General features: G+C 45.1%; 1 protein-coding gene across 1 annotated transcript in view; it reads right to left on the minus strand.

The window, feature by feature from the left end:
• Positions 1 to 815: 815 nt before the first annotated feature.
• Positions 816 to 14,394, minus strand: part of LOC149439392 (tetratricopeptide repeat protein 39A-like) — a 77,255-nt gene continuing 63,676 nt past the window's right edge. The window contains exons 11-18 of the mRNA XM_089659089.1: positions 13,633 to 13,692; positions 13,398 to 13,559; positions 13,074 to 13,165; positions 12,879 to 12,999; positions 10,573 to 10,684; positions 7,519 to 7,633; positions 7,308 to 7,424; positions 816 to 2,494 (exon numbers count right to left, since the gene is read on the minus strand). Coding sequence (XP_089515215.1) covers positions 2,374 to 2,494; positions 7,308 to 7,424; positions 7,519 to 7,633; positions 10,573 to 10,684; positions 12,879 to 12,999; positions 13,074 to 13,165; positions 13,398 to 13,559; positions 13,633 to 13,692 — 900 coding nt within the window. The 3' untranslated portion in view covers positions 816 to 2,373. The remainder of the gene's footprint in view (positions 2,495 to 7,307; positions 7,425 to 7,518; positions 7,634 to 10,572; positions 10,685 to 12,878; positions 13,000 to 13,073; positions 13,166 to 13,397; positions 13,560 to 13,632; positions 13,693 to 14,394) is intronic.

Below are 14,394 nucleotides of genomic sequence, written 5' to 3' on the forward strand. Positions count from 1 at the left end.
ATTCCATTGTTTCTCTTCTCCCTCAGTTTTTCTCCATCACTGAGCTAATATGACCCCAGCACTGATGGAGAGGGGCGGGGGAGGGTCAAACTAGGATGCTGTGCAGGCAGCCGACATCCTCCTTATCAACTGATGATGTCATTGGTTGTCAGGACGCTGGCGGCTAGAAGGTCGTAATGGAGTGCAATGAAAACCTGTGGCTTTGTGTAACTAAAAGGCAGGCTTGTTCCACCCGCTGGCTTGTATACAAGTTTTGGGCAATTCTTTAGACATTATTGCCAAGGCACCCCTGAAGAAACCTCAAGGCACCCTGGTTGAGAAAGGCTGCACTATGGTATGCCAATAGGCATACATATGGACAGCGTTGACCAATTGTACTAACCCCAGGTTTACTGCCCCAGGTTTTCTACCTATAAACTGCCATTTATTTCCTCCATCAGCTCACCCCCCCCCCCCCCCCCCCACAGCTATTACCTTTTGTATCACTCAACCCTTCCTCCTAGATTGTAAGCTCTAGCGAGCCGGGCCCTCTGTTTCCTCTTGTACCAAATTGTATTGGTACCGTAATGTCTACCTTCATTTTGTACAGCGCTGCGCAAACTGTTGGCGCTATATAAATCCGGTATAATAATAATAATACTGCAATAAGATGAAGGTTGTAACTGGGCCCCTGGACATCTTTTGGGCCTTTGGCTCCTGTTTGCTGTGATAACTTGAAAACCCCTTTATAATCTGGTTTGAGTCAAATATACATCAAAATCACAACAAGCAGAGTCAAATTCAGAGTTCTTGCCACAATACAAGGACCATACCGCTTTATCCAAAACTATACAATTTATTACATTTACAGGCAAACACACTATATTGATTATTACCGATGGGCAGGAAACTCCCGAACCTTGTCCGGTTCAAATACTTCCCATCAACTCCATTTTTTTTTTTGAGAAAGGCAATTGAAATAAATACAGAAATGACATTGGATTTAAACTGCAGAGTTAAAAACAGCAAAACAAAAAAAACCATTGCGACATTTCTAAACCTACCGCGGACTGCAATGCAAGCGCCGCTTCTATTTTGATTTTTTTTTTTCAAAAGTGTTTTTAATATTGAAAACTGCACTTTTTTACTTAGATCATTCGAGACATTAGGGGAGTTTTACTAAAACTGGAACGCCCAGATTTTGGTGCCACGATAGCCAATCAGCTTGTTCAATTAAGCTTTGGCAATAAAACCTGCAAACTGATTGGGTTCTATGAAGCGTAGCACCAGATTTTGAACGCCCCAGTTTTAGTAAATAAGCCCAATTTGTATTTACTGAACCACAGAAATTGCCGGTTTTCAGCCTGAACTGGTTTTATAAATGTATGTTATTATCGGCATGCGGGTATTATATTAGATACAGGCCGCTGAAGGAAACCTGTACTGGGAATAAAGAACTTGAGACAAGAAAAACTGGATGACATGAACTATAAGGTGCCCATTTATACCTTTTTTTTTTTTTTTTTGGCTAGAGACATCCCCCACCCGCATCACAGGACCCCAAAGAATTTCTTATGCAGATACCACCTCTCCTCAAGTCAGGTTTTGCATGCGTATGGATAACACTGTCAGCTGCTCAGGCACTGAACAGTGCAAAGTGGGGGTGGGGTGGGTGGGGGTTTGGGGTGTCTTTTCTTCCCATACCTGAAAATGCAGGTATTTGTAGTGTTGAAGGCAAGACGACGCCTCTTGTGTAGTCCGGTACCTTATGGCACGTTATCCAGTACCGTTCATCTTCGGTTCCGTATTTTCAGAACAGGATCCTGTTACGCCTATTAAGGCATTTGTAACATCTTGTTATAGCTGAAGTTTAGATATGGAAAATATTTTGTGCCATAACTGTGGGATCCCCATGCAAGCTGGAAATGACTGTAATAGGCACTGCACCAGTCCTGCCCTGCTGCATCGTGAGCACATGGGGTAGCAAGCTTGGCACAGGCGCGCTCAGAAAACACTTTGCAAGGAGTATGCTTTGAACATTCATCGAAAAAAAAAAACGCATTGATCAGGACCTAGAAGTTAGCGGCAATCGCTGCGGTAGGGGTGCCTACTAGCGATTTCCAGCTTCCGCGAGGATCCCACTGCTATACCACATGCAGAAGTCCAAGCTGGACCAATGGAACTATATAAAATTTGCCATACTTTGAATTCAGTTTGAAGTGACCTTTTTGCTTTGCCCTGCATGACCAGAGAAAGGTGTCACTCTAATGCTAGGTTTGCCTTACCGGCCAGTAGGCACGACAATATTACACATGTAAACTATGCAGACACACCTCATCACAATCCCTAAATGATTAATGTCAGTCCCCTAACAAATAGAACGCTTCTGATTGGTCAGGAGAGGCTGGCTCCATCTACGCTGTTCTCCTCGGAGTCTGGTGCTTTGAGCTTGGACAACGCTGCATGAATCCTGAAGAGGGTGCGAGATTCCATGGAGTAATTCTTGTAGTTGTTCCTAAAAGAAAGAAAAGATATGCCAAAAATTAAAGTTCACCTCCATTGAAAATGGATATCTGTGCGCTCAAAATGTACTGAAAAATAGAGACCATCAATATTCAGTAGGGAGTTCTATGATGAAATATTTTTATTATCACCTTAGGCTGGCCATACATTATACAATGTTCTTGAGAATTTTGCTTTAGATTTACCAAAAACCATATAATATGAGTTCAAACCTAAACAACACTTTCAGTTGTATCCAATTATACAGGCCCTTGTACTACATAGTTGTAGGTAAATCTAAAGGAATCTGGGCAGAAATTGGACAGAAAATTGTATAGTGTATGGTCAGCCTTAAAGCTGTATTCAACCCAAAAGCAAACATTTATTACCGTATTTTTCGCTCCATAAGATGCACTTTTTTTCCCCCAAAAAAAGGGGGGAAATGTCAGTGCTTCTTATGGAGCGAATATAAAGTGGCCAGTCCGGTATTTCTACCGCCACCATGTCAGAATATCAGGTCAGCCGCTCAGCTCTTCTCTCCTCCAGGACCTTACCTGTTCCTCGCTCCAGCGCTGCACAGTCTTCCCGCGCTGGCTTCTGTGACAGCCGGGTGCCCACTGCGCATACGCGAGAAGCGCTGCACTTTGTGAATGGTCCAGTGTCTTCTGGGACACATGACAGGTCCCAGAAGGCTCCGGGCCATTCACAAAGCGCAGCGCTTCTTGATCATGCGCAGTGGGCACCCGGCTGTCACAGAAGCTGGCGCAGGAAGAAGAGGGAAGGACAACGCCGCAGAAGTGGGAGCGGGTACCTGTCAAATTCAGGTACCCGCTCCCCCTCCCTCCCCAAAGGTCAGCAGTCTCTGGTCATCCCCTGCACTGTCCGCAGTCTCTTGTCATCTGTACTATGTCCGCAGTCTCTGGTCATCCCCTGTACTGTGTCCGCAGTCTCTGATCCTTCTCCTGTACTGTGTCCGCAGTCTCTGGTCATCTCCTGTACTGTGTCCGCAGTCTCTGGTCATCTCCTGTACTGTGTCCGCAGTCTCTGGTCATCTCCTGTACTGTGTCCGCAGTCTCTGGTCATCTCCTGTACTGTGTCCGCAGTCTCTGGTCATCTCCTGTACTGTGTCCGCAGTCTCTGGTCATCTCCTGTACTGTGTCCGCAGTCTCTGGTCATCTCCTGTACTGTGTCCGCAGTCTCTGGTCATCCCCTGTACTGTGTCCGCAGTCTCTGGTCATCCCCTGTACTGTGTCCGCAGTCTGTGGTCATCCCCTGTACTGTGTCCGCAGTCTGTGGTCATCTCCTGTACTGTGTCTGCAGTCTCTGGTCATCTCCTGTACTGTGTCTGCAGTCTGTGGTCATCCCCTGTACTGTGTCTACAGTCTCTGGTCATCCCCTGTACTGTGTCCGCAGTCTCTGGTCATCTCCTGTGCTGTGTCCGCAGTCTCTGGTCATCTCCTGTACTGTGTCCGCAGTCTCTGGTCATCTCCTGTACTGTGTCTACAGTCTCTGGTCATCCCCTGTACTGTGTCCGCAGTCTCTGGTCATCTCCTGTACTGTGTCCGCAGTCTGTGGTCATCTCCTGTACTGTGTCCGCAGTCTGTGGTCATCTCCTGTACTGTGTCCGCAGTCTCTGGTCATCTCCTGTACTGTGTCCGCAGTCTGTGGTCATCTCCTGTACTGTGTCCGCAGTCTCTGGTCATCTCCTGTACTGTGTCCGCAGTCTCTGGTCATCTCCTGTACTATGTCTGCAGTCTCTGGTCATCTCCTGTACTATGTCTGCAGTCTCTGGTCATCTCCTGTACTATGTCCGCAGTCTCTGGTCATCTCCTGTACTATGTCCGCAGTCTCTGGTCATCTCCTGAACTGTGTCTGCAGTCTCTGGTCATCTCCTGTACTGTGTCTGCAGTTCACTGGTTCAGAATATTTTTTTCTTGTTTTCCACCTCTAAAATCTAGGTGCGTCTTATGGAGCTTCTTAGATATGATGGCTGCATTCGTTTTCTTTATTTTCACCTGGTGATCTGGCCTTTAAATCTGTTGATTTTCAAAAGAACACACTCTATTACAAATGTATTAGTTCACAAGGTTGAAACAAACCATTTACCACTGATAGAGGTGCTTACAATGATCAGCTTTTTATTTGTTCATGTAAAACCTTTATCCCAAAAGGAAAAAAAAATATTGCTGCTTGTGTAACTGCAGGGTGAGCTGGAGTTTGGCTGCAATGCGTCAACCACCTTAATACCGGGCAGTTTCACCGCCTTCCTGCCCAGGCCAATTTTCAGCTTTGTCAGCACTGTCACGTTTGAGTGACAATTGCACGGTCATGCAACACTGTACTCATATGAAATTTTTATCATTTTTCTGAGACTGATGGCACTTTCTTTTGGTGGTATTTAATCAACACTGTTTTTTTTTGCTAAACAAATGAAAAAAAGATCCAAAATTTGGGGGGGGGGGGGGGAAACAAACAAAACTCTTTCGGTTATAAAATGTTGCAAATAAGTAATTTTTCTTCTTCACGGATGTGCGCTGATGAGACTGCACTCATGAGGTATCACTGATGAGGTGGCACTGAAAAGCTGCACTGATGATCAGTGCCCTGATTATCAGTGTAAACAAAGCGCTGACAGCCTTGCCAGGTATGGACTGTCTCTTCCTCTCACAGACACAGCGTGAGGAAAAGACTGCTGATAACCAGCAAGTCTGCTTACATGTGATTGGACACAGCTGATCACATAGTAAAGGGCCGCTGTGACCAGCTGTGTCTGAAGGCATATGCACTGTGTTCTGAGAGACCTCCCAGAGCGATAGAACAGGGCTGTAGCCGTCTTTTCGGTATTAACCACTTCCCATCTTGCCCATGTATATAAACGGCCGGGCAGTGGCAGTGCAGGGGCGGGTGGCTGTTTATAAACGGCCTCCCCGCCCCCTGCTTGTGTGCGCTCCCTGGCAGCGTGCAGCACTGCGATCCGGTGCCCACTGTGTCCTCCAGACACAGTGGAACATCAATCATTGATCTGCGCGAGGTCCCGATCATGTGATCACTGATTGGCCAATCAGTGATCACATGAAGAGTAGTAAGCAAGATGTCACTTCTGAAATCATTGCTTACTACGTGTGAAATCTGTGAATGATCACAGAGCAGGGACGGACTGACAACTCATGGGGCCCCCGGGCAATAGGGGATCATGGGGCCCCTGTGTCCTTGCCCAAACTCAAAAAAGCCTATGAAAAAAGGTACCAGGGGCATCTCATGGGGCCACCTACTAACCCCAGGCCCTCGGGCAGTGCCCGAGTTTCCAAATGGTCAGTCGGCCCCTGTCACAGAGGTCACATGGTACATGGCTATTCACAACAGCCTTGTACCATGTGACAAGCTGTGACCAATCACAGCCCTCACAGTATTTCTCAATGGCTGCAAGAATGCAGCCAGAGAGGAGAAATGATTGCTTTTACATCCTTTATGGGTGTAAAAGCAATCAATGTAAAAAAAAAAAAAAATAAGAAAAACCATCACCCCCCACAAGTAGTACCATTGTGACACTGTACTGCTAGGGTGACAGTATGTAAAAAAAACAAACACAAAACAAAGAATATAAAAAAATAAAATAAGAATGTAAAATAATTTTTTTTTTTATTATTTTTGGTTATAAACTAATTTGGGTTATTTTTTTTTACTAAAAAGATAACTGAATACATTTTGGCCAAGATGTATGATGAAATATTATTTAATTGCAAAATGTTATAAGAAAAACACTTTTTTTTTAAAAGATTTTTGGATTTTTCATTTATATAGCAAAAAAATAAAAATCCCAGTGGTGAATAAATACCACCAAAATAAAGTTTTATCTGTCTCAAAAAAATGCTAAAAAATTCATATGGGTACAGTGTTGCATGACCGCACAATTGTCATTCAAAGTGTGACAGCTCTGAAAGCTGAAAATTGGCCTGGACAGGAAGGGGGTAAAAGCAGGGGTGTATTTACCACAAGGGAAACAAGGCATTTGCCTAGGACGGCATTTTTCAGGGAGGGCAGCACTGTCCCTCAGAAGAAGGGACACACATGGCTTAGGGACCTGGTGGGTTCCGAGAGAGGCTACAGGTTTCGTGACGGTGTATGCACAGCAACACTCTTGTTCCCAGGGATGTCCGGAGCTGTGAAGGCGAGTGTCTCTCTGTCTCGCATGGTAGCTGGTGTATGGGAGGCAGTGGTAGTGGAAGTGCTCTGTGGGTGGGAGGGGGGTGCCAATTTTTGTGTTGCCTAGGGCAGCACAAAACCTAAATACAACACTGGGTAAAAGTGTCCGGACTTGAAGTGGTTAATGTATCTAAATCTGCTAGTACATCCAATGCTCCCCTCCCCCCAGACTGACAATTCTGCGGCCCAAACATGCCCCCTGCGAGCCTTCATCCAGAGTGGGGGCACTTTAATACAGGAGGTGTGTTACTGGCCAGATCACCATGTGTAAAAACACCTCCCCATTGAAATCCATAGAAAATGTGACAAAAACGCATAAAAAAAGCTGTGCATTTTTGAAGTCCTGTAAAAAACGCATCAAAACTGCACATGTGTTTTTGCCACACATCAGTGTGAACGTATCCTAAGTATTACTGAAATACAGCAACAAAAAAATAAAACTGAAATCCGGTCTCTGCCCTACCCCTTTCAGAAGGTAAAACAGCTCCCATATACTGTATTTTCATAAGGGTAGGTCACCATATTCTTGCAGTTTAGCTTTAATGGCCAAGTACCGTTTGTTGGAGGAAATTAAACCTCCAAACTGAAGATATAAGCCCTGATACTATCCGTATTTTACGTACTTGGCACGGCGTAGCAGTGGAATGGCATCTTCCCCCCTTCGCTGCTGCATGTAAAGGAGGCTCAGCTCCAGCAGGGAGTTGGGAACCAAATGATGATCATATTTTATCTTCTTCTCGCTGCAGAGGAGAAGATCAGAAATCAGTGAGGGTTCATCAGTTCATACAGGGACATCAGTGACCCACTATGCCGCGTCTATACCAGACTGCTCACCTCTGGCAGATGTGGTTGAAGCACTGCTCAGCCTGTGCCAGCCGCCCTCGATGCCTCAGACACAAACCTTTCAGCAGAAGGATGGAGCAGTGGTCGTCCTCCGTGTATTCGTTGGCTGTCAGAAGGGAAGCAAAGTTACATAGTTAGTCTGGCTGAAAAGAGACAAAGTCCATCCAGTTTGACCAAAAAAAAAAAAAAAAAAGTTTAAATCCTATACCCACCGTTGATCCAGAGGAAGAAGAAAGAAGGTCAAATATTAAAAGGAATGTAAAACACAGTCAGCAGGATAGAAGATTTTCCTGCATTGCCATATGTAGAACTTCTGTGGTTCTCTGAATGATCCAAAAAGTTTTCAAGCATGCTGAATGGTTGGCTTGCATAGACACAGCCATTCATGTGCATGACGGTGTCTGTTATAGGATTTGACTAAAGGAATAATCTCATTTTATATTCAGACCTCCCTCTCTACCTCTAGGTTATGTCCAGGGCAGGGGCGGACTGACAACTCATGGGGCCCCCGGGCAATAGGGGATCATGGGGCCCCTGTGTCCTTGCCCAAACTCAAAAAAGCCTATGAAAAAGGTACCAGGGGCATCTCATGGAGCCCCCTACTGACCCCGGGCCCTCGGGCAGTGCCTGAGTTTCCAAATGGTCAGTCCGCCCCTGCCCCTTGCATTGCTGTTCACCACTGTCACTTAGTCCTCATACACACGGGACATTTTCACAGCGGCTGCTTTTGGCGTTTTTTTCTACAGCCAGTAAACCCCCCAGCATGTTATCCTATGTGTCCATGCACACCTAGACTGAAATCAGCGTTTTTTGGCTGCAAAAACTCTCTAACGCTGAAAAACACAGCCAAACGTGCCAAACTGGAATTTTGGACTTCTTTTTAGCAAAAAAAAAATTTTTCAGGTAAAAAAAAATGCTAAAAATGCAAACACGAAATTGCCCTCGGGCAGTACCCGAGTTTCCAAATGGTCAGTCCGCCCCTGGTCCAGGGATTATTAATCTTTTCTCTTACCTTGTTCCAATAGCAAGAAGCAGCTTTTATTACTCCCTGTGATATCATCACCACCCATAAGACTGTCTTGTGTTTTAATCTCTGACTACTGCTGTTGGCCATTGGGCATCACTGCACAATTTTTGGGTTTCAATCTCAACCTTTGAGAAAAAAAACCAAAAACTTGGGCTACTTTCACACTGCATTTTTGCCACTATTTTTACCATGTGCTTGCTTTGCATTTTTAACATGACGTGACTCAAAAATGCATTTTTTTGCCGTGTTTTCTATTGATTTCAATGGAGAGATGCGTTTTTTTCACCCGCACCAAACCTGTACCAAAAATGCAGCAGGCAGGACTTTGAAAAACACATCTGACCAGCGGATCAGTGTGAAGAGTTCCATAGGAATACATGGTCGCGCGGTTTTCTTCCTCTTTTTGACGTTGGCTCGGTCATGTGATCAGCTGTGTCCAATCACAGCTGATCGCATGTAAATAAGGAGATGCCGGTTACAGGTATTCCTCTCCTCACGAGCTGTCACGCTGACAGAGGAGAGGAGAGCTGGTAATCAGCATTCCTCAGAGGGGACATGTGCACTGATCATCAGGGCACTGATCAGTGCCCTGATGAGCAGTGTAGCCCCATCAGTGCCACCTGTGAGTGTCCATCAGTGCCACCTGTCAGTGCCCATCAGTGCGACATCAATGCCACATATCAGTGCCTACCAGTGCACATCAATGCCACATATCAGTGCCCATCTGAGCTGCCTTTCAGTGCCACCTATCAGTGCCGCCTATCAGTGTCAGTCAGTGCTGCCTATTAGTGCCCTTCAGTGCCTCCTATCAGTGCCAGTCAGTGCCACCTATCAGTGCCATATACGAGTGCTGCCTTTCAGTGCCCATCAGTGATGCCTGTCAATGCCCATTAGTGCCACCTACCAGTGCCTTCTCATCAGTGCCCATCACTGCAGCCTATCAGTGCCCATCCCTTCAGCCTCATTAGCGCACATCAGTGAAGGAGGAAAATCACTTATTTACAAAATGTTATAACAGAAACTAAGAAAAAACTTTTTTTTGTTTTCAAAATCTTCAGTTGTTTTTGGTTTGTTTAGCAAAAAATAAAAAACCCAGAGTTGATTAAATACCACCAAAAGAAAGCTCTGTCTCAAAAAAATGAAGAAAATTTCATATGAGTACGATGTTGCATGACCGCGCAATTGTCATTCAAAGTGCGACAGCACTGAAAGCTGAAAATTGGCCTGGACAGGAAGGGGGTAAACATGCCCGGTAGGCAAGTGGTAAAGTGGTTGTAAGAGCTGAAGGTTTTTTTTAACTTCATCTTGATCCAGTGATATGTACGAGAGCAGTGGCTCTCCCGGCTCTTTCCTCCTCATTGGTTCAGACAGACAGGGAGGAGGGAGTGGGGGGGGACTGAGCTGGAGCGAGCACGCATGAGTACCCTCAAAACAAGCGGCTTCCCATGGGGGCACTCAGCAGAAGGGAGATGCCTGGAGCTGCGGCGGGGACCCGAGAAAAGGAGAATCAGGGCTGCTCTGTGCAAAACCACCACACAGAGCATGAGTATGATAAGTATGATATGTTTGTTGTTTAAAAGAAAATAAAATGTATCTTTAGTATCACTTTCAGCACATAGGAGTCATTTATCCTAGGGTATTCATAAGGCAAAGTCACCTGTTACTGTTATTTGTATATCAGAAACAAACAGAAGCTGGAAAACCCGGCATTGCAGACATGATGCATCTGCCTTCAGGCATCCAGCATGTTTCTAAACACAAACTGTCACGCTGATTGTATGAAGGTCTATGAAGCAGCATGGGGGACAGGTTCAGCAGACATCATCAGTGTTGACTTGTTACAGAGAAAGTAACAGAGATTGAAAAAGTAACTAGTTTACTTGAAGAGCCCCAAGCTGGTGTGGTCTGCAGGTGCCCCATAGACATTAGGTCTTCGCCTAACCCATCTGTTTGATTGCCATCCAATGTGTTTGGGCATCGTAAACCCCCATTGAGGTAAGACATGTTTCTCATGTTACCTGGCTCTTGTAAAAGATGGTTCTCAGCCACGCAAATTGTATTCAGAGTGTCTTCTGTTAGCTTTGCGTCTTTTCCAAGTACAGAAAATCCATTCCACAGGTACATCATCTCCTGGAGAGCAGAAACCAACAGAACTATAAGATACAATAACTGTGATAAGTCATGGCTATACAGGCCGATTCCCATCCAGCAGACCAAACTTGACCAAATGTCAAGTCAAGCTGCACTCTCCAAGGCTGAGCCCAGTCTTTGACCCAATGTCATTTTATTCTTAGCTTGGCATCTGGACACCTAAACTTCCCCTCTCTATTAGCAGCTAGGAACAATCATTAAAGCTGAACTCCTGATAGGCAGCTAGGAACAATCATTAAAGCTGAACTCCTGGTAGACATACAAGGAACGAATTAATATTGTCCAAAAAAGTATTATTACGGCATTAATTTGATCTGAAATCCCTGCTCTTCTCCCCCTTCTTTCTGCAGAGCTTCTCGGATGGATCAGAGAAATTCTCTTTGAAAATGCTGATCAATCAGAATCACCCTCAACCGTCTCGAAAGCCCAGCAGAAAGACAGAGGAGAAAAAAGTGGAATTTAAAAATCCCCCGAAAGCTGCACTGGCTGCGTGGGAACTGACAGCTAATCATGGAGGTACGTACAGTGGGGACCAGAAGAGTGGCGAAGGTGGGGGGTCTGAAAAGGGGAATTTAGGCCTCTTTCACACGTGCGTTCCATCTGTCCGTTTTTAATTCGTCTGTTGATGGATGAAGAATGGACAACAATGCATTTCTATAGGCAAACGAATGTAAATGGATGTCCTCCGTTTATATCAGTTTTTCCATCACCTCCAGTTAGGTCTCTTTTTTTTTTTCTTTTTTTCTATTAAAAGGAACAAGTTTGCATTTTATTATGTTTGAAAAATGGAAGCAGACAAAAAACTGTTGTAAATGGAACGGAACTAAACAGAAGATGGATGGATGGGATGATGGATGGATGTAAACTGAATCCACTTTTCTTAGCAAAAACATGACCGAATGGATGACGCCCGTGTAAAAGGGGCCTAAGTGCTGGTTCACATATATGTGGATTGGATGTGGTTTGAGCCACATCCAATGCACACAGCTTCCTATGGTGCCTGCTTACATATGTGCGGTGCACTTTCAGTGTGGTCTGAAAGAGAGTCATGTATGATTTCTGAGCAGTGCCTTCAGGTTCAGGTGCGGATTACAGGCTATTGACTTCTATGGGAACCGAATTTAAACATGAATACTGTTATGCCACTTTTTTGCCCCTAGGACTCCAGAAGTTTGCTGCTGCACCTACAAAACAATATACAGGCATACCTTGGTTTACGAATTTAATTTGTTCCGCGGGACTTTTCATATTGCAAAAAATTGCATTGAAAACCAATTAATCCATTCCAGGGGTCAGAAAAAAAGTTTAAAAAAAAAAAAAAGTCTTTTATATCTGTTCAAAACGCTTTATAAAGTGCACATTAAAGGCAAAAATATTGTACAGGGACATGATTAAAAATTAATTCGTAAATGCATTGAAAACCAATTAATTTGTTCGTATTGCGACAAAAATTCATAGATGCATTGAAAACCCAATTAATCTGTTCCAAAGGTCAGAAAAAGTAAAAAAAAGTCTTGTCTGCTTAAAACTCTTTATAAAGTGCACTTTAAAGGCATAAATATTGTACAAGGACATGATTAAAAATTAATTTGTAAATGCATTGAAAACCAATTAAACCAATTAATCCGTTCGTATTGCGAAAAAAATTCGTAGATGCATTGAAAACCAATTAATCTGTTCCAGAGGTCAGAAAAAAGTAAAAAAGTCTTGTCTGTTCAAAACTCTTTATAAAGTGCACTTTAAAGGCATAAATATTGTACAGGGACGTGATTAAAGAAAAATCATGAATGCATTGAAAACCAATTAATCCGTTTGTATTGCGAAAACAATACATAAACCGAGGCATTATTTTCAATGGATTTTCATTCGTAAACCAAAAATTACGTTACCGAGGCGTTCGTAAACCGAGGTACGCCTGTATTGTGCATTTACATAAACTGCACCAAAGGTGGTCTCATGCAGGCAGTATATTCCTAGATTGTAAGCTCCAAGGAGTAGGGCCCTCGAACCCCTCGTGTATTATTGTATTGTTACTGTGCTGTCTCGTGTATTGTCTCCCGTTATATTGTAGAGTGCAGAGCAAACTGTTGGCGCTTTATAAATCCTGTATAATAATAATAATATAGGCAATAGGTCTCTGTTTCTTCGGAATGCACGAAGACCAGTCACATACCAGTGCGGGAAGTGGTAACGGAATAGGGTCCTTGGCCTGGAATCTTCTCGCCTTTCTGTTGGCAAACTTTTCTGTGGGTGGCGATTTTCCTGCTATTTTCTGTTTCAATGTAGGTACTTGTCTGCAGAGAAGAGTCAGAGGACATTCAATCATATTACTCAGACTGCCACGAATAGTGGACTGACCGTTCCTTACCTGAACAATTCTATCTCGCTCTCTCCAAATGGTCGAGGCTCATCCATGGGTAGCATACTGAGAAAAGCTGCCTTCATATACACATACATAGCCTGGGGCAGAGAAGGATGACACACATTATAGGTAGTAGTTAACGGGAAGGAAACAGCAGCTGTTAAGTGTGACAATTGTGCAATGTTACATATTGCTTGCCCGTGGCTTGATCAACTCCATAATAGAACATTACATACAGAACTAAAAAAAAAAACCCAGAGGAGGAAATTACAGAGCTGGGAGTTGGGCTCAGCACATCAGATGAGCGGATTAAGAGGTTGTTGTCATTACCTTGGACCAGCGGTTTTCTTTACTCAGAAGATCTGCATAGAAGTAAGCCACCTTCCACATCCCCTTATAGGCATAGCACCACATCAGCTCCCAGTAGCACATGTGATGGAACTGCTTCCAGGACTGCTGAGCTGAACAGCCGGCTTCAAACCAGTGGATGGCCTGTCAGTGAGAAAGGAGTAAGGTGAGCTGTGCACAACGGACAAGATGTAGGAGATTTCCTCAGGTCTCTTACCTCATCAATATTGCCTTTAATTTCCTCTATTCTTCCGGCAAAGAATAAGAAGATCGCGCCCTGTGAAGAAGACAAGATGAGATAATGGAGGGCAACAGGAAGGCAACCAAGGAAGGCAACAGTGGGGCAACCAGGGGAGGCAGCCTGAAGGCCACCCAGGGAAGGCAACAGGGGGGGCAACCAAGAAAGGCAACAAGGGGGGGGCAACCAAGAAAGGCAACGGGAGGGGGGCAACCAAGAAAGGCAACGGGAGGGGGGCAACCAAGAAAGGCAACGGGAGGGGGGCAACCAAGAAAGGCAACGGGAGGGGGGCAACCAAGAAAGGCAACGGGAGGGAGGCAACCAAGAAAGGCAACGGGAGGGGGGCAACCAAGAAAGGCAACGGGAGGGGGGCAACCAAGAAAGGCAACGGGAGGGGGGCAACCAAGAAAGGCAACGGGAGGGGGGCAACCAAGAAAGGCAACGGGAGGGGGGCAACCAAGAAAGGCAACGGGAGGGGGGCAACCAAGAAAGGCAACGGGAGGGGGGCAACCAAGAAAGGCAACGGGAGGGGAGCAACCAAGAAAGGCAACAGGAGGGCGGGGGCAACCAAGAAAGGCAACAGGAGGGCGGTGGCAACCAAGAAAGGCAACAGGAGGGCAGGGGCAACCAAGAAAGGCAACAGGAGGGCGGGGGCAACCAAGAAAAGCAACAGGAGGGCGGGGGCAACCAAGAAAAGCAACAGGAGGGCGGGGGCAACCAAGAAAGGCAACAGGAGGGCGG

The sequence above is a fragment of the Staurois parvus genome, unplaced genomic scaffold, assembly GCF_062004578.1.
Source record: "Staurois parvus isolate SC_StPar_1 unplaced genomic scaffold, SC_StPar_1.0 ptg001131l, whole genome shotgun sequence".
NCBI classification, from domain to species: domain Eukaryota; kingdom Metazoa; phylum Chordata; class Amphibia; order Anura; family Ranidae; genus Staurois; species Staurois parvus.